The sequence below is a fragment of the Miscanthus floridulus genome, chromosome 17, assembly GCF_019320115.1.
Source record: "Miscanthus floridulus cultivar M001 chromosome 17, ASM1932011v1, whole genome shotgun sequence".
Taxonomy (NCBI): domain Eukaryota; kingdom Viridiplantae; phylum Streptophyta; class Magnoliopsida; order Poales; family Poaceae; genus Miscanthus; species Miscanthus floridulus.
In genome coordinates this window covers 87,011,258-87,035,487 of record NC_089596.1, presented here as the reverse complement: position 1 = coordinate 87,035,487, position 24,230 = coordinate 87,011,258, and the positions used below count along the sequence as shown (strand labels likewise).

General features: G+C 49.5%; 1 protein-coding gene across 1 annotated transcript in view; it reads right to left on the bottom strand.

Moving 5' to 3' along the window:
- LOC136518726 (NADH--cytochrome b5 reductase 1-like) overlaps positions 1 to 21,980 on the bottom strand; it is a 43,510-nt gene extending 21,530 nt beyond the window's left edge. The window contains exons 1-3 of the mRNA XM_066512413.1: positions 21,911 to 21,980; positions 21,262 to 21,400; positions 21,066 to 21,159 (exon numbers count right to left, since the gene is read on the bottom strand). Coding sequence (XP_066368510.1) covers positions 21,066 to 21,159; positions 21,262 to 21,400; positions 21,911 to 21,980 — 303 coding nt within the window. The remainder of the gene's footprint in view (positions 1 to 21,065; positions 21,160 to 21,261; positions 21,401 to 21,910) is intronic.
- Between the last annotated feature and the right edge of the window lie 2,250 nt (positions 21,981 to 24,230).

The window sequence follows — 24,230 nt, the reverse complement described above, 5'->3', positions numbered from 1 at the left end:
CAGCGCCTAGGCCACGCAGGCCGCGTCCCGCCTGGGCTGCTCTAGCGGCTGGGCCAATTTAGTTGCGTCGGCCCTTTTCGATTTATGGAGCAATTTCTAATTTAATTTATAAAGTGAACTTGTACAATCAATATAAATTTGTATAGTTGTCCAAAAATTATGAAATCAGTTTTGTTGGGTTCCTAAAATCATGATCTGCATGTTAGTAAATTTTGTTCATATAGTGCGATAATATTCTTGGAAGCTATATAATTAATTTAAGGTACTTAACATTAATTTAAGGTACTTAACATTCTTGGAAGCAAATTGGTAATAGTATTGGATCTAAAATCTTTATAGTAGGCTCCTAGCAATATTAGGTACTCACTGTAATTTTTGTGGTTCCAGAATAACTGGTTTGCTAAGTAGATAATGATGTCTTATTTCGAATATAGTAAATCAAATAAATGAAATATAGAAACACATTTGGTTTGTATAACTAAAACAATTGTTGGAAAATAACGTCTTGTTTAACAACATGAATACGTAGACCAGCGTTAGAGCTATCTCGTTAGCTTATGAGGCGTGATCAGATTTCTAAGCGTTTCGGCTGTCGTTGATTAATTGCATCTTTGCATTTCATCGCATGCATATCATATTGGTATGATGATGGATCAACGGATCGATCGAAGGATGATTGGGAATCCAAAGATGGTGTAATGGAGTTCTCTCTAGGAGATGATGCGATGGGCTTTCTATCCAGTTGATGGTGGATGATCTGAAGATGCAGATACTAACTTTTTAATATATCTTACCCAGGCAAGCCCCGGTGCATAGCCCCTACTTTTCTGTAGTTTAAATTATATTTGTGCATTAAGTTTTAAGGAGTTGAATGAAACCCACTTGCATATATATATATATATCTTTATCCTATGAGTCTTACTAGTATGACAGGATCGTGTAGAATGCTATGCTACAGGACTCCGGTAGAAGTCAAGTGATTGTCTATCACTCGCGAGAGATAAAAAATATATTACTGTATTATTATCACTTGGAAAATATAAATGGTGGAAGTGATAAATGGTGATCGGGCAGGGATATGGTTTGGGTATTGGTGGGTGTAAGAGGTTGTGTCATCGTGGATGCGGGGCATGACTTGGTTACAGTGCTTTCCCTGTCTGGTCGATTAAGGACCGTTCGTTGCATAAGACTCTAGGCAGGTCACAGACTTATTATCCCGAGCACATACTTGTGTATGGGCGCTTGGAAGACTTGTTGCTCTCTTGTCGTAGATCTGGCTCTTTCTGGACCGACTGTTAGGGTTTTATTTTAGTGGAGGAGGTCCTTGCACCGCACTAAGTCCGAGACTCAGGGGCAGGGGCTTGGAGTCCTAGTTTGGATGGGGACCTAGACACCCGGGATAGGAGAGTGATGGGTTGGTCCTACTTGTGCCTGGGGTACAAGTGGGGCGTGTGTATTCGGGGTACCCAGCTGGGGGCATTGATTTGCGAATCGCCGGACGATCTGGTACGGCTTGTCTATGGTTTAGCATCGTAGTAAGAACTGAAAGATGAAAGATGGAAGATGGACAAAGGAAATCTAATTGCTTACCACCTACTTGAAAGTAGCACAGGTGCTTACATAGAATGGTTAGTTAATGAACCAATGCGGCTATTAATAAAAATTGAACATAAGGATGCACGCTTAATGTCGATACAGAAAGTGACCAACTAGTAAATATTTATAGTTTTGTTGTACGTTGTGATTGAAGGTGGCCTAGCACTCAATGATATAGGATTTATACTGGTTCAGGCAACATGCCCAACGTCTAGTGTGGGTCGGTCGGTGACTTTATTCCTAAGCCCAGGTGCTCGAAGTCTGTAGTGGGGTTACGAACGAGAGAGAGAGAGAGAGATGGGATGTCCGGTCGGTCTAGTCGGAAGGGCCAAGATCGATAGGAGATATGCTATGAACGAAGTGTCCAACCCTAAACTTGAACTTGAAGAGGTCGACTTGGGTGAACTGCCTGTGTTTGGAGACTGTTGATGTCACTGTAAAATGTCAGGTACATGTGGGAGGTTGAGCTGCTTTCTTTAGGATTGGAGGACGTCGATACCTGCAAAAATGTTGTCTTACCGACTGGAGGTATGGCCCTACCACACTCACCTGGTATGGTGAATTCCGGTGCCCACAATATTGTTGATGCCCAGAGGCACATGGGGGGTGTAAGGAAAATGGACCCTAGGCCCATTTACTTTGGATTTTGGTGTTTGATGACTAACACAACCAAATTAGACTAATGAATTTGCAAGTGTTATGTTTTGTAGTTTAATAGGGTGCAAGACGTGACTTGGACAAAGGCGACGTGGTGATCTGATGATCAACACCATAAGCAAGACCTTAGGAGCACAAGAAAAGATACAAGATATCAAGCAAAGTCCAAGCACGAAGATAGGAACCAAACCGGATGCAAGATCGCGAAGAAATGAGCTCACAGAGGGCATAGGATGCTGCATAGGACGCTGCACAGGACGCTCCGATGCACAGGACGCTGCACTGGATGCTCCGATCAAGCAATAGCAGAGTCAATAGCAGCGACCAGACGCTGCAAGGACGCTGCACCGGATGCTCCGATGCACAGGACGCTGCATAGGACGCTAAGTGCCAGAGTCCGATCAACATTAGTAAGGTTCTAGAGAGCCGTTTTTGTGACCGGACGCGTCCGGTCAGTACTGACAGGAAGCTGGCCAGAGTCCGGTCAGTAGCAGAAAAGTAGGATTTCGTCCCCAACGGCTACTTTCTCAGTGGGGCTTATAAATAGACCCCCCCAACCGGCCATTTGAGGTGTGTGAAGCTGAGGAAACATACCAAGGGTGTTGATACACCATTTTAGTGATCTCCACTTGCATAGTGCTTAGTGTTTCATCAGGTGATTAGCGTAGGTGCTTTGCAAAGTGCTTAGGTTGATTAGACCACCGCTTATGCGCTTGCTCTAGGTTTAGGCCTAGTATTTAGTGAGGTTTACATACCTCTTACCACCCGGTGCTTGCGAGCACCATTGTTGTACATCAGAGGGGCTTGAAGTCTTGTGATATAACACCAACCGCGTTTGTGGTGTGGCCGCCACCGTGTATTGGAGGAACAAGGCCCGTGGCGTTTCGGTCGGAAGCTTGATAGTGAAGACGGAGGGGAGCATCTGGGAGAGGCTTGCCGGAAGGCACGTTGGAGACCCACTTGCGCGTGGAGAAGGCCCGAGGCTATCCATGGAGTTACCCGACCGGGAGCTTGGCCCTTGCGAGGGATTCCTTGCAAGGGGCTCCAACGAGGACTAGGGGGAAGCTTGCGCGCTTCTCGATACCTCGGTAAAAATACCGAAGTCATCGACGGGAGTTTGCATATCTCTACCTTGCTCTTTAGCTTCCGCATTTACATTGATTACTTTACTACATTTGCGGTAGAGATAGCAACACACTAGTAAAACGTAGTTGCACATTTAGATAGTTTATCTTTTGCATAGGTTTTGCTAAGGTTAGAAAAAGAGGCCATAGTTTAGAGTTAGAATTTTTAAGTTGCCTAATTCACCCCCCCTCTTAGGCGTCACGGTCCCTTCAGGGGGTCTCACCATACGGGTGTTTTTGATCGGCGCCTACAATACTGTTTATGGTAGGATGGTTGTAAAGTACTGTGCCATAGGGTATGGTCCCTGGTGCCATGGTTTGACTTGCAAGCCTCGTTTTGCCTTCCTTTGTACGCCTTCTGGTTCCATCCGAGCGGGCGTCCCCGGTCGGATGGCCCCAGTCGGCTCTGGCGCACCAGTCAGAGAATAAATGGGCAGGGTTATCTATGAACCCCGGTCAGAGGCATGGGGTCGGAGTCAGAGGTAGTCCTTGGGTCAGGTTTTCTGAGTGGAGACCGTGCGAAGGTGGCTAGGGCGTGACGCTAGCGCTCCGATCGGAGAGGCCGTTCGGAGCTGACCTGAGCCAGAGCTAGTGCTCGGGTCAGAAAGATGGACTGAAGGCAGCCAGGGCCTAAAGTGAGTGCTCCAGTCTATTGAATTTAGACTCTCGGTAATGGAAACAGGAATCCCGATCTTTCGTCAGGTAGAGGTATCTATCGTTGTGGCGGAGAATGACACACCGATCCGGCTTTAGATCAAAAGATCGAACCCTGCAATCTTAGCACCACAACTCCTCTAGTTATCAACCAAGACATGGATCCAGTTGACCTTGCCAAGAAGGCTAATCTCTACCTGCGCAATGAAGAACACAAGCAAGAATAAGAAAGCAACCAAATTGCAGATGAATGATTAGTCTCTCAAGTTGGGGTCTCACAAACCGATGAACGGCGCAACTGTTCTTGACAGAATAATCTAAGCAAAACCCAAAACCTAATGACGGCAGCGGCGTATGATTATAAAGGTCTTAGGGTCATCGCCTACCCTGGATGCGCCCCCCTAATGGGCCCAAACACGATACACGGTCCAACGGACCAAAAGAAGGTGTCGCAGCACCCTGGCAGATTCTAGATGCAGACTTGTTTCGACGATTCCTATTGATTCCAAAACGGTTTTGATGTGAAACCACTTGTATTGGCTTCCTTATCAAATTAGCTTTCCATCCATATGTGGATCATCGAAAACGGAGTCCGGATGCGTCCTAGGCGACTAGTTTAAGGCAGACTGGTCCTGGAGGCCGAGCCAGACTCGAATTCTTCTTGGACTGGGCCTCCGGCTTGTGTTGGACGTCCTTGCTGGTCATCATCACCTCCACCACTTCCTCTAAATCCTTTATGACCCTCTCCAATGTTCCTAAGCAAGATAACATCATTAGGTAGTAGTCTATTCTCAAAAGTATGAAAAGTATCGCTTACGAACGAGCTAACCTCTGAATTGAGTTGTTGCTTTCGAGCCCGGGTCATTGGACCTTGCATGATGGTTGGAGGATCAGTGGGTATGTCTCTAAAGAACGAACAAGTGCATACAATTCCTTATCATACGTGGAATAATTAAGAACAGGGCCATGCAATTTTTCACTAAAGTAAGCAATGGGTTTACCATCTTGCATCAAAACACCTCCAATGCCAACTCCACTAGCATCACATTCTAGCTCAAAAGTCTTACCAAAGTTTGGAAGTTGCAGCAATGGTGCGTGTGTAAGCTTGTCTTTCAAAGTGTCAAAGGACTCCTCATGTGCCTTTCCCCAATGGAACACCACTCCTTTCTTCGTCAACTCATGCAACGGGGCAGCAATGGTGCTGAAATGTTTGACGAAGCGGCGGTAGAATCCTGCAAGACCAAGAAAACTCCTCACCTGTGTGACGGTTTAGGGAACCAGCTAGCTCTTTATGGCTTCAATTTTCATCTCGTCCACCTCAATTCCCTGTGGAGTTACAACATAGCCAAGAAAAGAAACTCGATCCGTGCAAAAGATGCACTTCTCAAGGTTACCAAATAAACGTGCATCACATAAAGCATTAAAAACAGCACGTAAGTGATCCATATGTTCATCAAAAGACTTGTTGTAAATCAATATATAATCAAAGTAAACTACCACAAAATGACCAATAAAAACTCTTAAAACCTCATTCATTAAGTGCATGAAAGTGCTAGGTGCATTTGTCAAACCAAAAGGCATAACTAACCACTCATACAACCCGAATTTGGTTTTAAACGCAGTTTTCCATTCATCTTCAAGTTTTATTCTAATCTAGTGGTAGCCACTTCGCAAGTCAATCTTAGTGAAAATTATAGAACCACACAACTCATCAAGCATGTCATCGAGCCTAGGAATAGGATGACGATACCAAATAGTAATATTATTGATGGCTCTACAATCAACACACATACGCCAAGATCCATTTTTCTTAGGAACCAAAAGTACAGGAACGGCACAAGGACTAAGGCTTTCACGTACATACCCACGGTCCAAAAGGTCTTGGACTTGCCGCTGAATTTCCTTAGTCTCCTCGAGATTGGTTCGATAGGCAGCACGGTGGGGCAAGGTTGCTCCCGGAATCAAATCAATTTGATGCTCTATTCCTCTCATAGGTGGCAGCCCCGGGGGTATCTCAGCTGGAAAAATGTCCTCATACTCCTGCAAAAGGTTAGTGATAGCAGGAGGTACCGAGCTAACAATATCATCAAGCGAAAACATAGCTCGTTTGCATACCAAAGCATAGCAAATATCATCATCAGAAATTTCAGCAAAGTCACATTTTATTGCAAGCATAACACCACCCTTCAATTTAATCCCCTCAGGCTTAGAAATAGATGTAGACTTATCCTTTTTAGGTGGGAAAATAGAATTAGCAACTTCCTGATTTTTAGATTGAACATCATTCAAACTAGCAGCGTGTTCTCTATCAGCTTGTACAATTTAGTAGGGGTCAAAGGTACCAAAGTAATTTTCTTTCCTTTATGCACAAAAGTGTATTTATTATTTCTACCATGGTGTGTAGCATCATTATCATGTTCCCAAGGATGACCCAATAAGAGTGAACAAGCTTGCATAGGTACCACATCACAATCAACAGAATCAGCATAAGAACCAATGGAAAATAAAACTCTACAAGTTTGTGTTACCTTTGCTTTACCAGAATCATTTAGCCATTGGATATGGTATGGACATGGGTGTGGGCGTGTGGTCAAGCCAAGCTTCTTGACCAAATCAAAACTCACCAAATTGTTGCAACTACCTCCATCAATAATGACACGTGCTCGACGGTCGCTGATGACGAAGAAAATCTAGAACAAGTTATGGTGTTGTAGCTTCTCAGGTTGCTGGACTTGTGAGCTAAGCACCTGCTGTACAATGATGCTCCTATAGGACACCGTGGCCTCGTCACCAAGGACTTCACCGTCATCCTCATCTGCATCTTGGTCTCCTTCATCCTCAATGTCAGAGGTGCTGATGTAACCATCTTCTATAGCAATATATGCCTGCTGACTTGGGTAGTCCTTCTGCACATAGCCAATGCCATGGCAGCGGTGGCACTGAATACCCGAAGTGTGTCCCGTCGATGCAACGGATGAGGAACTCTTAGTGGGCACCTGCAAAGAATTTTTACCTGAATCTGAAGGTCGTGCGGGAGGTGCCTTAGGTGTAATGGAAACTCCAGAGGCTGCTGGTCGCTTGCTCACTGGTGGAGGAACCCAAAAAGTGGTTGGCTTGGTTAGCCCTGAAGATGGTGCCAAGCATGGCGTGTATGTGCTGGTGCTGACCTTGCTCTTGCCCTGCTGTTCACGCCCCTACAATTCCTTTTCTGCAAGCATAGCAAACTAAAACAACTGGTTAATAGTGTTAAATTCTTTATAATCAACAATGTCCTGAATCTCATGCCTCAAACCCGAATAAAAACGACAAATGGCATCTTCGTTTCCCTCCACAATACTACAACGCATCAGTCCCTTTTGGAGCTCACCATAGTAATCCTGTACAGATTTATCTCCTTGTTCTAAACGCATCAATCTCTTACGCAAGTCTCTATGATAAGAAGGAGGAATAAAATGATCACGCATAGCTACCTTAAGTTCTTCCCACATACTAGGTAAAGCATTCTGTGCAGCTAGCCCATTCCACCAAATAATGGCAAAATCCTTAAACTCACTAGTAGTTTGTCTAACTCTATGCTGCTCAAGTACAAGGTGGGCATTAAACTTTTGTTCTACCGTCATCTCCCAATCAAGATATCCCTCAACATCATAATGACCCAAAAAAGATGGTATTGTGAACTTAATCTTAGCATAAGGATCATCGGGCACACGGTGGTTATTACCTTGACGGTGGTGGTGGTGGACACCACCCATACCTATCGTGTTGCGGCGTAGACGTTGTCGTAATCTCTCTTGTTGGAAGGCTGCTCGACCCACATTCCCATTGGCATCATACACCGTGTCTTGACCATCAGTGTTGCTACCGGAGACGTCGTTGTTGCCCGCCATAAAGGTTTCCAACTCAGTAACCTTGTCGGTTAGCGTGGAAACTCGCTTGTCCAATCTCTCCATGCTATTGCCAATGTTGAGTTCAATGAGTGCGTCAGTGACGGCCTTCCTGATGGCCTCATTCATCCTTTTTTGGGCATCCTCTACAATAGTTTGTAGTTGCTCTTGGCTGACACACTCGCTGAAACCCTTAGGATTGTTATCTCCAGTCTGTTCACCTCCTGCCATTGAAAACATAAAAATAGGAACAAACAGGTGAAAGTTATCCCTACCAAATGACTACGTGGTTGCAGTGGTGTCACTTTTCACAGCAAATGGAAGTGTCTTACCAAGCTCTTACAAAGTTCTTACCAACACAAGCAGTGGGCGGTACAACCGGTGGCTGGTTCGTGATACCTATGAGACAGTGGTACCAAGATTGGAAGGCCCTTTGTCTGTACTGATCTAAAGAGTTTGTGGAGCTTGGAAGGCACACAAAGAGTAATATATATATCTGGCACACATGTCAGTAACAGAAAGTAATGTTGAATTATAGTCCAAAGTACTTGTTCTCGTTGCTGGTCTAAAATGTTCCAAGTACCAGGTGTGTGACAAAAGTATGGTGGATAGCAAGGTGATAGGTGTATGAAAAATAAGTATGGTGGATGGAAACAACAACACAAATAAGGAACTAGATAGCACACGCTAACATAGCTCACTTTGGTCTTCTCTATGTACTCCTCTAAATATTGTTCCTCTTTTGCCCCTCTCCTTTTTTCTATTTTTTTTGTTGTTGTTTTTTTGGGAAATTTTGACTTTTTTATTTTATTTTTTGATATTTTCCTTTACTTAGGAGCACAAAAGAAGTAACCACAAAAAATATGAGCTGAAACAAGTGAAAGACGTGGCCTGTGGAATTTTTAGAAAACTTGCTCAAAATCGACAAAAACCTTGTGACCACGAAAAGAGGATCTTGTGACCACTTTTTGACCAATTTAAAATTTTTGAACCCCGTTAAAGCAGGGGATGGATGGATCTGAAATTTTTTTTTGGTCGATTTTGATATATGGAACATCGAAATCGGAGTTCATATGCGAAAACTAGGCCAGTTTTAAGAATTGGCTCCGAATTAGAGGACAAAACGGGAACAATGTGCGCAAAACTAGTCACAACAGCAAAGATTTGATGGAAATGATGGGGGAAAACACACGAACTGGACTCTAACATGACCTAACCAGCAACGAGACCTCGACCAGGACACAAACTCAACACGACAGACTCTAAAACTGAAATATACAAAGGCTATGGCGCGGAAGGTTCTAGGACAGGAAAAACGAGTATGGCACTGGACTATGGTATGAATGTGAAACACTCAAAACTAGGGAATAAAAGTGAACCTGACTGAAATATACCTTAGCTCTAATTACCACTTAATGGAAATGGGGATCCTGATCTTCCATCAGGTAGAGGTATCTATCGTTGTGGCGAAGAATGACACACCGATCCGGCTTCAGATCGAAAGATCGAACCCTACAATCTTAGCACCACAACTCCTCAGGTTATCAACCAAGACACGGATCCGGTTGACCTCACCAAGAAGGCTAATCCTCACCTGCGCAATGAAGAACACAAGCAAGAACAAGAAAGAAAGCGACCAAATTGCAGATGAATGATTAATCTCTCGAGTTGGAGTCTCACAAACCGATGAACAGCAAAACTGTTCTTGACAGAATAATCTAAGCAAAACCCAAAACCTAATGACGATGGTGGCATATGATTATAAAGGTCTTAGGGTCATCGTCTACCCTGGACGCGCCCCCTAATGGGCCCAAACACGATACACGGTCCAATAGACCAAAAGAAGGTGTCGTGTCACCCTGGTAGATTCTGGACGTAGACTTGTTTTGACGATTCCCGTTGATTCCGAAGAGGTTTTGATGTGAAACCACTTGGATTGGCTTCCTTATCAAATTAGCTTTCTATCCATATGTGGATCATCGAAAATAGAGTCAGGATGCATCCTGGGTGACCAGTTTAAGGCAGACTAGTCCTGGAGGCCGAGGCAGACTCAAATTCTTGTTGGACTGGACCTCCGGCATGTGTTGGACGTCCTTGCTGGTCATCATCACCTCCACCACTTCCTCTAAATCCTTCATGACCCTCTCCAATGTTCCTAAGAAAGATAACATCATTAGGTAGTAGTCTATTCTCAAAAGTATGAAAAGTATCTCTTAAGAACGAGCTAACCTCTGAATTGAGTTGTCGCTTCCAAGCCTAGGTCACTGGACCTTGCATGACGATTGGAGGATCAGCGGGTACCTCTGAAGAAGTGATGTCCTCATCACTCGGGCCAGTCCAGAGGAAAAAAGGCTGTCCTCCTAGGCCGAGCCCTGGCGTGGAAGCCGGTCCCCAGGGGACCCTGGGTTTATGAACCCGACAGGAGCCCCCGAGCCCCCGGGTGATTCGGACAGAGTCGTCCGGGGGATTTTTGTCTTGTCGGCGGGTGCGCGCGAGCGCACCTGCGGGTGTAGCCCTCGAGCCCCCGGGCGGTTCGTGCCAAATCGGCTAGGGGTGTTTTTGAGTTTGTCAACGGGGGATGTTTTTCTGTTTTGTCGGTGGGTGCGCACGAGCGCACCCACAGGTGTAGCCCCCGAGCCCTAGGCGGTTCAGGCCAAATCCACTAGGGGTAATGTCTCAGCAGGCGTGTATGCGTGTTTTTTAACCAAGGCGTCGTTGCACAGCCAAGGCGATGAGGTGCGGAGGATAGGATAAAAAAAGCAGAACTCACCGATCTTAGGTGTCAATGCGTGCCATGGGATTAGGTGAGTTGGATTTTGTGAATGGACCATGGAGTCGGTGCGCGTCGTGGATGGGGACAGCTTAGTTTGGATGCGACAGAGCTCACTGATCTTTGGCGTCGATGCGCGCTGTGGGATCGGGCGAGGCGGAGCCGCGAACGGACCCAGGCATCGATGCGCGCCATGGATCAAGAGAGTTAGATTAGTTAGTTCAGGAAGCCATTATGTGAGTTTAGGAGTCACGGTCCTAGGAGCCATAGCCGAATGTCACCGATCCTATCGATGCGAGTTTGGGTCGTAGTCCCAGGGTTTCTTTGGAGCGTAGTGAAGCTATCTAAAGCCGTTATGTGAGTTTGGGAGTCACGGTCCCTGGCATTGGTCTTTGAGCCCCTGAGCCCTGTCGGGCCTTCATAGGGGTCGATGTGAGTTTATGTGCGTTTACCCCATCCTCAGTTCCTCACAACCAGAGGGGCTGAGTTTCATCGCCTGTCCCAATCGCTCGGGCTCGAAGACTAGCTCGGTGAGTTGTTAATGGGTGTGATCGAGTGAAATTTGGGTCCGTCATTTGTGACGGGGTTGGCATAGCCCTCTTGTGACATTCCACTACTCCTTTACCTACAACCTGATAGATGCCTAGGTCGTTCTAGAGACCAACCTGGGTGGCCTTTTGGCCTCCCCTTGATGGAGATTCTATGGGCTTGGCAAGAGGTTCAGGATCGAATGAGAAGGTTGAGATGACCTAGTCTACCGGACCGAGCGAGGGCCGCACGGGGGTCATCTGTGGTTTTCTCCCCTGGCTCTATTTCGGTTGCTCATATTGAATGAGGCAACCGCCGCTTCGTGATGCAATCATGGAACGTTCTGATGCATTTTGCTGCATGTGCGATGCTTAGTTCCCGAGCCCTTGGGCGGTTCATGCCCTAACCATCTGAGGGGTTCAGGCGTATGGTATGAAATGCGCGTATGGATGTATGAAATGGTTATAAAAAAATAGAGGGGGTTTTATAGTGTTTACCTTTGATAGTTTTGAGTGACAGGGCTCGGAGAGCTTCAGTCGGAAATGTCCGACCGGGACCCACGCTCGTCGCTCGTGACGGAGTCGGCATGGCCCACATGGGGTGTCCCTTTGCTTCCTACCTATGTCCCTATGCTTATCCTGAGTGAATCGATCGACTCAGGAGGCTGGTTGATCTCTCTTGGTGGAGATCTCGTTGTTGGATCTCTCCAGGTCTGGCCTTGATGACTGGAGTGACAGGGTTCAAAGAGCTCTAGTCGGAGACGTCTGACCGGGACCTACGCTTGTCAATCGTGGGTTAGCCCTTGTGTGAACTGTTTGTATTAATGAACACATGCTCACCTTGGTGACCTAAGAGACGAGGTTTAGATAGCTTCAGTCAGAAAAGTCTGACCGGGACCTATATCTCAGGTGTTTATCCTAAGTGAATTGATTGACTTAGGAGGCTGGTTGATCGCTTTTGGTGGGGATTTTGCTGTTGGATCTCTCTAGGTCTGGCCTGGGGAGACGGGGAGTCGTCCGCGTGCGGTGGCGCTTTGGTTTTTGTGCCTGACGCGTGGTAGTGGTTGATCGTGCGGTAGTGGTGGGCCACGTCCCAGTCATGTCCCACCTGATCAGGAGCCATTTCATCACGCTGGGCACATCCCGTTGGTCAGGGGGCGTCCCATTTGCATTAAATGGGAAAGAGAGACAAATTCTCGCTCTGCCATTCTGCCTTCCCCGATTGGCGTGCCCTTCCCTAACCGCCGTCCCTTTTCTTTTAAGTAGGAGCAGGGAGAGGTTTTTGCTCCATTCTTTTGCATGTTCTTCTTCTTCTGTCGCCCTCCTTCTTTTCTTGCCGTGAGCGTTCCTAAGAGCCGTGGCGGTCTCTAGGAAAGAGAAGGGAGAGGGTGAGAGCAGAAAAGAAGAACTTACTGATTCTTTTTGCAATCCGGAGTGAGGATATCAGACTAGGAGTCGTCCACCGTGAGGAAGTCGATGTTGGAGGCCTTCATCCAGAAGGGGTTTCTACCGCCGTAGGAGGTGGCGCACTGGAGGGTCCCCAGAAAGGAGGAGTTCCCGCAACCTCGTTCCAACGAGGTGGTTTTATTCCTTACCTTCCATGAGCACGTGTTTGGGATACCCTGCGCACTAGTTCCTACGTGGGCTTCTCAACGAGTGGGGCCTAGAGCTGCAGCATCTCAATCCGATGAGGGTGCTACACCTCGCCAGTTACATTACTATCTGCAAGGCTTTTCTTGGGTTGGAGACGCACGTGGATTTCTTCCGGTGGCTCTTCTCCCCAAGAGCCTTGACGGCGGGGGACTCGGCTGAGATCACGCCGATGGGAGGATTCGCCCTATAGAGGAAGCCGGGCATGGGAGACTCGTATCCCAGGGTACCACCCCTGTGACTCCAATCGGGGGTGGCTTGGGGAGTGGTTCTACATCAGGAATCCGGCAGCGGCGCCATTCCTAGTGTTCACCGACAGGAGGCCGAAGAAAAAAGGAAGTTGGTCGTGGGGCTACGCCAAAAAGGAGAAGCACAAGGTGGGAGTCATCGAGGCAGAGCTCTGGAAGCTCATGAAGAGCGGTCTCAACGGGGTGCAGGTGTTTCACACCCTGTACCACCACCAGGTCGTGCCGTTGGCGGAGAGGGTGCGGCCGATGTGGATGTACGACAACCTTTCAGACCCGGACCGTACGTCGTCAGAGGATCTATTGGATGATGAGATCTGGAGTTGCATTGGCCGGGTGCTATAGCTGAGGCCCAAGGAGAGGGTCGAAGGGAGGCCCATACCTTTCAACTCTTCGATCGTGTCCCGCCTGGTTTGTTCCCTTCTCTAATCTACGCATTTTTCTCTGCTTTTCCTATTTCTCGATTGGGGGTCATACATTCCGTAGGGGCTCATAAAGTACAAGTCCTGGCCACACCTTCCTAAGGGAACGGAGGGCCAGGCCCAGCAAGCTGCTCAGAAGGAGGCGGCAGACGCCTAGAAGAAGAAAAGAACTGAGGAGGTTCAGCAGAAGGAAGAGAAGAAGGGGGTCGTCCGGCGCATGAGGGTCAGGGAACATAGGAGCAACGTCGAGTCAGAACTCATGTCGGATGATCCTCCTATGGATTTGGATGACATGGTCTTCTCCAATGAGGAGGAGAGTCGGGAGGTCGTTGTGACCTCAGCGGAGCATTGCGGCCCTACGGCGACATCTGCTAGTGGTGAGCAGGAGGCCGCGTAGCGTGCGGCGGTTCCTGCATCGAGGAAGCGTGAAGCGAGTGCAAACGTCGTTGGTGAGCGAGCGGTGAAGCAGCCACGGTCACCGTGCCCCATGGAGGCGGCGTCGATCCCGTCGTCGTCTATGGTGGGTGCGGTTGAGCGAGCTGGGAGGTCCGAGGAGCGGACGGGCGCTCATGCGGCGACAGAACCGGTGCCAACGATGGACTTGCAGCCAAAGGAGGCCTTGCCTGTTGTGGCTGTAGTTGAGCAGTCCGAGCGGTCTAAGGGGCAGACTAGCGCCCGGTCGATACATGACTTGCAATCGGAGGACACCCCACCCGCTGCTCAAGTCGGGGAGTCTCGAGCCGGAGGTCGCAGCGACCCGCAGGCCGGGCAAGAGCCGGTCGGGATGACTCCGACCCTGTTCGAAGCGAGGGGGCACGGGTCGTAGCCAAGGAGCAGTCCTTGGCCCATAGGTCCATGGTCGTCGGAGTCTGCCTTCCGGGTCGTGCCACTCGCCACCCAGTATGTTTCCTTTAGTTGCTTCTTTGATTCTTGCTGGTCAAGTCTTTTTGGAGTGTGGCTTACCCGCGATTTTTGTCAGCAGCCAGGGGATGCTGGGGTTGAGCATCGCCTCGACCCCCATGCAGGAGGTTTGGAGGCCCACACTACAGCGTGTGGCGACAAGCAAAGGTGGCAGCGGAGTGGCGGTAGCAAGGCCTCCCCTCCTGGGGGTGTTGCCCCCCGGGGGGTTGCTGATAAGGTGGCAGCGGCGGCGTCGGTGTTGGCAGCGATCCCGGTGCCGATGGAGGAGGTGACGCTCGTGGCCCCTTCTTCGGCGGTCGCAGTGGAGGAGATGAGGGAGAGCGAACTCCCTATCTCGTCGGGTGGAGGGCTGCACGACCTATCCTTACCATCGAAGCCGAAGGCGCTGGAGGGAAGCGTGGCCGGGACGGAGTTGGGACGCCCGGCGGCGTCCCATGTGAACATGGTGGTGGAAATCCTGTCTGACGACGAGGCGGATACCGTGGCAGAACCGGTGGTGTCAGCCGCGGGAGCTGGTGGTGGTCCGATCAGAGGCTAGGGCCCTCCGGTGGTTCATCGGAGGGTGACCTAGGAGTGGCCCTTCCCCGAGGACCCGTCGATAGGTGAGGTTCGTCCTCCGAGATTCCCGGGTGTAGCCAGCTCTAGGGACATTTTTGAGGGGCTAAGGGCATGCCGCAGTGTCCGAACTCACCAAGCTATCCGCGAAGCTTGATAGTGCCCGGAAGTAGGCTCAGTTTGCTCGGTAGCTGGTTGATGTCGACCTGCAGCTCGACCGCAGAGGTGAGTTTCTGGTACTTATCCTTGACCTTTGAATCTTTTCGTTGGTTGTTTTTAGCATGCTTGTTCTTCACAGGAAATAAGGAAGGTGTCGTCCAGCAAGTCATACTTCCTCTGGATGGAACACTGCCCGGATGGCCGAGCTAGAGCAGCCGGGCGGAGTCCAGCTTGCCGTGAGTCCCAAGTCTGGATGGCCGAGGCGGCCGCGGTGCGGGCAGAGGGCAGCGTGCGGAGGAGCAGGCACTGCTCCCGAGTAAGGGCTCGAGGCGGCGAAGGCCCGCCATGAGGAGATCGAGGCGGGGCTGTGGATGTCCCTGGCCAATACTGAGGCGACGCTTCAAGAGGCCTTGGCGGCCCTTGAGCCAGAGCAGGCTGCCTTAGAGAGGGCACAGAAGGCCCTAGAGGCGGAGCAGAGGGCCCGGTCGGTGGCAGATCAAGAAGTGCTCGTGCTCCAGAGCCAGGTGATGCGGATGGAAGACGTGAGTGCCTGGCTACGCGAGTAGGTTGCCCGGCAGGCAAAGGATTTCTCCACCCTTGAGGCGTCTCGCATCAGTGCATACCCTTTTGTTTTCTCATGGTGTTGATTTTTCCCTCAGCCTATTTCTGAGTTTGTCGCCCTTCCTCTAGAGCAAGGTGAAAAGGTGAAGGCGCTGGAGCGAGACCTGGAGACGTCGAAGGCGAGCATCAACCAGAACACCGAGGAGCTGGCCAAGTCCCGTGAAGAGCGATGTGCTCTCGAAGGGGATCTCGACGAGATCTGCAATGTTGCCTGGCTCGTCATCTCAGAAATCTTCAGGTCGGCGCCAAGTACTAGCGTGCGTGCGGTCCAGCTGGCGGAGGTCCTGGATGCGATCAAGGACCTCGTCAGGAGCAAGCTATTTTATGGAGCATCGGGGGTGCTGACCTTAGTGGTGACGCACCACCCAAACCTAGACTTCGACGCTATCTACAATGGGTATGCTGAAGGTCTGAGCATGGTGGACATCCAATCCATCGGGGTGAGCTTGCTGCCGCACGCGTAGTCGGTGTCAGAGCAAGTCTCCGCCGAGTGGGTGATGGACGTTCGCTGTCAAGACATGGCCCAAAGCATGCGTGGAGAGAATGCTTCCAAGCCTGCGGATAGCCCGGAGCCTAGTTCGGGGGAAAATGTCACCTCGGCCTTGGTTGAGCCGAACATCGTGCCACCAGGGGGTGAGCAGCCAACGCCTTCATCGATCACGCCACCAGCAGATGCCGCGGGGTCGGTTTAATAGCTTGTAGAATATAAGTAGTTAGTAAACATAAAAAGTTTTAAGTTCAGTGGGGGAGCCCCTGTGTAAGACGTTCGTGGTGTGTTTTAATGACTGCAATCAATTTTTTGTTTTTGTAATGGAGTTGCTCCATTCAGGGAAGCTTGTTCTCTTTCATTCCTTAGTTCTCCCTCAGCCTAATTTTGTTTTTTACTTGTTTCTTTCTCATACCTACCCATTTGTCCCGTAGGCTGCAACCTTGTGAGCCTGGGGCATGGCCCGCAAGGCTCAGCTGCTCATAACCATAGGGAAAGGCGGGGTGCGATCAGTCGGAATGTTTTAAAGCAAAGCTACGTAAGGTAAATCAAAGGAACGAACTGCCCTTTTGTTCAGGTAGGAAGGAGTTTCTCCATATGAAAGTAAAAGTGTACTCAAAATAAAAACAAAACAGAGGGGTAGTAGAGCCCCTTAGTGGAGCCCCCTGAGCGCCCTGAGCTGAAAACGTGTTTGGCTCAGGGTGCTCTTCTAGGAGCATTCGCTAAGTAAACAAAGGTAAGACTGAAACTTAGGAAAAGAAAAAAAATGACATAGCTGTTCTAAGGTGCTTGGCGAGAGCATCGTCGCCGTTGTTGTCCTTTAGTCGATAGGCGTCAGGTCAGATCATTTAGTCCTTTAGTCGTCTGGATCCTTGACCGTTGTGCCCCCTTTTTCAGTTGCAGCCCGTTCGCCTTTTTTCTTTCCTTGGGGTGCCAGCCTACCTTAGCAGGCGCCTGAGGAGCTGGCAGTCCTTATAGAGATGATTGACGAGATAGTTGTGGTTGGTGCATGGGCTTTCCATGAGCTCGTGGAAGTGGCCGGAGGGGCCCTGCTGGAACGGCACGCCCGCATGGTCAGCCATGGCGACCAACACGGAGTTGGCCGGTTGGTGGCAATTCTTTCTATTCCTTTTTCCCCTCTGAGTGGAGGGGCCCTCGTTTTGATCCTAGAGCTTGGCCTTTCCTTTGTCGTGGCCTCCATTGAAGCATGGTGGGAACGGCGCTTGCTGGATGTGTTGGGCAAAGGTTGGTGGCCCCGGGCTGTAAGGGCTAGGACTTCGGTCGATGCTGCGCATGCCTTGGTTTGGTCCAAGGTGTGTGTAGACGGGCAGTCAGCACAGAGTGGTTGTTAAGTCAAGACGAGGTGCCGTTGTAGCTTCCTGTGCCATACTTGGTGGTTGTGGCGGTGATAGGACGTAGTGCCCCATCTGTTGCGTCTCTGTTCCCCAGATGGGGAGCGAGGTCACGACTCGGCGTCGCAATACGGAGCTCTCTGCTTGTTGAACGGCGACAGTCTCCACTAGTGCCTGGAGGTTCTAGTGGATCGCATGCTCGTGAGGGTCGTTCGGCTTGAACAACCTGCGCAGGAGCATTATCGTGGCGGTAATGTTCTGGCTGGCCTAAGAGAACTATGGGGGATCGGTTCCCCTATTCGGGATGTTGCGCTGGACCCGACGAGCATGACCCTAGGCACCATTCACCGGTCTATGCGCGTGGGGCGCAGCGTGGCACGCCGAGCGTGTTGGCGCAATTGGTGGCTGATGTGGCCACTGTCGTTGAAGATCCTCCCTGTGCTCGCACATGGGCTCAGGGATCTCTGCATGAGGGCCCAGAGGGGCATGAGTTCATGCAAACTCCGTTACCCCTGGTAGCTGTTCCGGAGCGTCCATCATAGCGCACTCGCAAGACGGATGATGGCTTGATGCCACGTCGCCGATGCTGGAGTCGGCACTCCTAACGTCATCGTCCATGAAGTTGAGACCGCTGGGACCATAGTCCGCCATCCCCACGAGTTCAGACATGAGAGGGGGCGGCGCTAGCATCTGCTGGAGCCCCTAGGCGTACGCCTCCATGGGAGACATGAGGCCATAGGGGGACCGGCCGTATGGCGGCTGCGACAGGGACAACGGTAACCCACCGGGTATTTGGCGGAAGATAGAACGTAGTAAGTAAATAACTGCATGTATATTACTCACAACGGGGTTTGAGCAGAGAGTTTACTCGGAATGAAGCGTAGAAGCTGAGCCGCTGGAGTCGCGCATCCCAGAGTCGATGGAGGATGTCCCTCCGATGGGTGCCGGGTCATGAGTCTCCTTGCGAAGGTAGAGTACGCTGAGCCGATCGGCGGCGAAGTCCAGGCTTCCGAAGCAGAAGGCCTAGGAAGGCTCGAAGATGGTTGGAACCCGCATCCCAGCGAGCGAGAGTGCAGGAAATTCCATCGAGCCGAAGCGAATCATATCACCCGAACCTGCCACGGCGGGGGTGGCGGAGAAATGGGCCATCCGATTACCAAAAAAGTGTTGAACGTACAACGTCTTCCCCACGGACGGCGCCAACTATCGGTACAGAAAGTGACCAACTAGTAAATATTTGTAGTTTTGCTGTACGTTGTGATTGGAGGTGGCCTAGCACTCAATGACATAGGATTTATACTGGTTTAGGCAACATGCCCTACATCCAGTGTGGGTCGGTCGGTGACTTTATTCCCGAGCCCAGGTGCTCGAAGTCTGTAGTGGGGTTACAAACGAGAGAGAGAGAGATGGGGTGTCCGGTCGGTCCGGTCGGAAGGGCCGAGATCGATAGGAGCTATGCTATGAACGAAGTGTCCAACCCTAAACTTGAACTTGAAGAGGTCGACTTGGGTGAACTGCCTGTGTTTGGAGGGAGCGCATCCCCTTTTATAGAAAAGGGGATGGCTTTACAAGTGAGAGGGAGAGTGAGTACGGACGTTTCTAAGCCTTGTTGCCCACGCCGATGGGGATGGGATAATGGTGGGCGCATGCAATACTGTTGATGTCACTGCAAAATGTCAGGTACATGTGGGAGGTTGAGCTGCTTTCTTTAGGATTGGAGGACGTCGGTACCTGCAAAAATGTTGTCTTGCCGATTAGAGGTATGGCTCTACCACACTCACCTAGTATGGTGAATTCCAGCACCCACAATACTGTTGATGCCTAGAGGCACATGGGGGTCTCACCGTACGGGTGTTTTTGATCGGCGCCTATAATACAGTTTGTGGCAGGGCGGTTGTAAAATACTGTGCCGTAGGGTATGGTCCCTGGTGCTGTGGTTTGACTTGTGAGCCTCGTTTTGCCTTCCTTTGTATGCCTTCTGGTTCCATCCAAGTAGGCGTCCCTAGTTGGATGGCCCCAGTCGGCTCTGGCATGCTAGTCAGAGAATAGCAATGGGCAGGGTTATCTATGAACCCTAGTCGAAGGCACGGGGTCGGAGTCGGAGGCAGTCCTTGGGTCAGGTTTTCTGAGTGGAGACCGTGCGAAGGTGGCTGGGGCCTGATGCTAGCGCTCCGGTCGGAGAGGCCATTCAGAGTTGGCCTGAGCCTGAGCTAGTGCTTCGGTCGGAAAGATGGGCCGAAGATGGCCAGGGCCTGAAGCGAGTGCTCCGGTCTGTTGAATTTAGACTCTCGGGCTGGTCTAGAGGAAAAAAGGCCGTCCTCCTGGGCTGAGCCCTGGCGTGGAAGCCGATCCCTAGGGGACCCCGGGTTTATGAACCCGACACTTAGTAATGCTTCCTGCAAATGCAATAAACCCACAAGCCACATAGCCTTGTATATTCTTGGAGTCTTTTCTTTTCTTCTATCGGGTAAGTCTTGCTGAGTACAATTGAGTACTCAGGGTTTTATCCCCCTATTGCAGGTAACAGGTGGAGGCTTGAGCTGATCTTTGTGTGTGGATTCCTCCTGGTGGGCTCAGAGAGGATTTCCTTTACGCTGCGATCGTAGTTGTTATTTATAACTCTCACCAAATACTTTTATAAATGAAAGTTTCATAATCTGTTGTTGTAGTCTATATATCAATACTTTATCATGTCATTAATAGATGTTTAATTCCGCTGTAACTCTGTTCACATGTTTCTATTCCGTTGTTCAATTAAATTGTTTATAACTCTGATAACATGATTTCATTCCGCTGTTACATTAATAAATATTATACTCTGATGTTGTATTAAAAGTGATGTAAGAAATGGTTACGAATGATGTAAGTTTTATTCTCTCATTTGTGATCCTAATGGCAAAAATGTGGATTTTCAAGTTCTTCCCTGGGGTGTGCCTGACGGAACTGAGTAATTTAGTGTTCTCCCTCGAGTGCTTAGTGTCTACTGGATGACAAGCACTCCTGTGAGGTATTAAATTAGGCAGTTCTACTACATTTATTAAGCTCAGTCAGATTCATTCGGATCGATCAAGTTCACTAGTTCACAACCACAGCACCGCCAGGTTCGAACCACAAGCACACGCTTGAACACTTAGCTCATAGCGGGGCTCCCATCACTCTTGGCCCTTCCGACCAGACCTCTTGTACCCCTATCTTTCTTCTTCTCGTTTGTAACCCCACTATAAACTTCGAGCACCTAGACTCAAGAATAAAGTCACCGATCGACTCGAATTGGACGTAGGGCACGTTTCCTGAACCAGTATAAATCCTATGTCATTGAGTGCTAGGCCACCTCCGATCACAACGCACGACAAAACTACAAATATTTACTTGTTGGTCACTTTCTGCACCGACAGAATAATTAGGAAATGAAAAAAAAAGATCCTCTTATTGAAAATTTACCTTTATAACAAGCTCAAATGATCCAAGATCAGAGTCCAGAGTAGTTGGAGTATAAGGCTTGATCACTTCCTCGCCAGCAGCATCCTGTCCTCGAGAACAATTGGGGATAAACACAGTAAGATTAAAGGAAATTCAAAACTAACGGCTGTACCTTGGAAACCCACTTTCAAAAGTGGTAACAAAGAACCCAATCCTACAGCTTATATGTTGTCTGATTGGAAGACCCAATGCAGAAGTAGGTGTTGGAAGTGCAAACTTGAACTTGGCAACATTATGACTCAGTTGCCTCTTCTCAACAAATTTAAACTCCTTGAAGTTCTCGGGGTCCAGGCGGCCTATAGAACAGATTACAACACAACCAACACAAATGAGCTACAAGAAAAAATGAGACTAAGATCACTTAAAATAAGTAGAACGGTATATGCATATACACAAACAAAGTACCAAGTAGCAAGAAAATAACCACGGTTGTAAGGATAAATAGGGTCAGTTCTCAAATGTTTCAGAATCCAAAGAAGCATGTCAACTAGATGGCCTTGGCCTAGCAAGGAACTTATCTCTGAATGTTCAGCTTTGGAATCATGTAGTTTTACTGACACTAGTGTTTAGAGGCATCAATCAACACAACTAAATCCAATTATTAGCATGAAAGAAAGATGAATCAATGGACCAGAGCACAATCACGAATTCTTTGAGCTTAGCAGGACACCAGCACGACAAGATTCAGAGCCAGAGATACATACTAATGAGTAGTGACCACACGAGAGAGAGAGACAAGTGACTAGCCATAGCAAGGGTTCTGGACACGCATGGGTTATTCATAATGGGAAGGGCAAAGGGCTCACCCCTGGGCTTCCTACTGCAGAGGAAGAGGTAGGCGGCGCCGGCGGCGATGGTGACCGCGACGGCCACCATGGTCTCTAGCCTCTGCCCTTGCAGGAACTCTGTGCCCCTGCCCTTCCCCTCCCGTGGATTGTTGGTTTGGCTTTAGATTCGTGGGCGGGGTTTGGTCTGGTCCGGTGGTGCCTGAGATGACTGACTGACCGGTGACGCCGAGCGGAGACAGTGATAGGTGTGCGGCGGAGGTGTGGGTAGGCACGGGACAACCGGTTCACCCTGATCAGATGGTGCTGGGCCGATAGTATGACTCGTGGACTACGGCCATTCCCGTCTCGTCAACCGGCCCACCGCCAACACATACCGGCCCGGCTGCAAATGATGCCTGTCCCACTGGGCTGGTGTTGGACGCGGCCTCGGTAGCCTTTTTTTCTTTTTCTCTCTCTGTCCCGAGTCCCGACCGAGCCCACGTCGCCGCCGCTATTTCTTTTAAAGTTTAAGGGCCTTGCCCTAGCCTTAGCATTAACCAAGACCACAAACATTTACAAAATTCATCAAGAATAACAAAGTACCCACCTCAACATTGAGCACAAAAGAGAAACACACCCCATCAAACATTACATCTGCCAGGCAGACTTGAACTGAGCCAAACTAAACCACTTGTTTTCCTCCGTCTCTCCAACCATTTCCTCAAAGCCAGCAAGGTGCTCCTCCACATCTGCTGGAAGAGCTTGATGTTTCCATTTGAGTACATGCTTGTAGAGGAAGCTCTCCTAATCCTTTCCTACCTAGGACAACCAGGTAACAGGTGGGATCTTGTGGCTATGATCCTCAGCTTCACCAACTTCTAATTGAACTCCAAAAGGTTTTTGTCGGGGACTTAATACTGGGATACCCAATGAGGTGGAACTAATAACCATCAAACGTTGGTGCTCCTAAATAGACAAGAAAGTAACTACACTTCTGGCCCAGAAGACTGAAGATTGGCCCCGCCTCATCCGACGGCTAAGGGCTAGCTCCACCTCACCTGACGGCTGAGGGCTGGCTCCGCCTCGCCCGACGTCTGAGGGCAGGCTTCGCCTCGCCCAATGACTGACGGCTGGCTCCACCTCGCCCGACGACTACACCCTGTTCCTTCATAATGATGAGCACAGGGTACGACAGGACATTCGAGTCAACCGTAGTACCGAGGACCATGCCCTACACGCCTGTAGGAGGTACCATCAGGATACGATGGGACAGGCGCTTTAAGCCCTTATCGACCTAATAGAGCCCGAACAGTGTTGTGGCGCCGACTTTTGTCCTATAGTGTTGTAGGCGCCGCCATCACCCCTCGGGCGCAAATACTAACATAGACATAAGACAACCACTATAGTCCAAGAGAGAACTCACGTCATCAATAGTAACAGGTGAATAGTCACTTCCTCGTCTACTCCCCGTAGAGTCAGGGCTTGACACCCTGACACACCGCACCGTCCACCGGTGGAGGATGGGACATGACCACTCGCTAAAATGAAGCCAGAGCATAGCCCTATAAGGATCAGCAAAGCATGCTATCCCTAGCGTGGTCTGCCATGACAGTAGGGCAGGCTCAAGAGAAAAGGAAGACCTAACACCTTCGAAGGGCCTTGTCTACCTTTGGTTTTTTCCTCTTTCTCCCATCTGTAACCCCTGCTCCCCTCTTGGTCTATAAAAGGAAGGGTAGGGCACCCCACTAAGGGGATAGATCAATTCCACACACAATACACACAGCCAAGCAACAACTGAGCTCTTGGCATCCTTTTGACCTTTCCATCAGAGACTTGGGACCTGTACCTCTCTCGACCGTTTGTACCCCCTACTATGAACTTTTTTGGTACTAATAACATGAGCAGTAGCAAACTAGACGTAGGGACATTATGCCCGAACTAGTATAAACCTTGTGTCCTTTAGTACACCATCCGAGCCTAACGCGTAACAAATATAATTTTACTAGTTGGTGTGTGTTCGAAACACCGATAGTTGGCGCACCAGGTAGGGGCCTTTGTGCGTTCCAAATCAGGCCTCGGATGGCTAACCACGCAATCAGCTGGGTCCTGAGCACACACGTGCATTTCGGTGACCTAGACTTCATCGTCACGGTGGGAGGAGAATTGGCGTTGGTCCACGCCGCCATCCAATCTCTCCCCTCCATCGGCTTCAACTGCGGGAGTCTTGAGCGCCAGCCCAGCATCTCCCTTGGACCCCAGCCATCTAGGTAGGACCTGCGCCACCTCACCCTCTCTCTAGAACACTCCGCATGGAGCGCCCTGATGGCGCTTCCATTCGATCTCCGCAACACCACGGCGA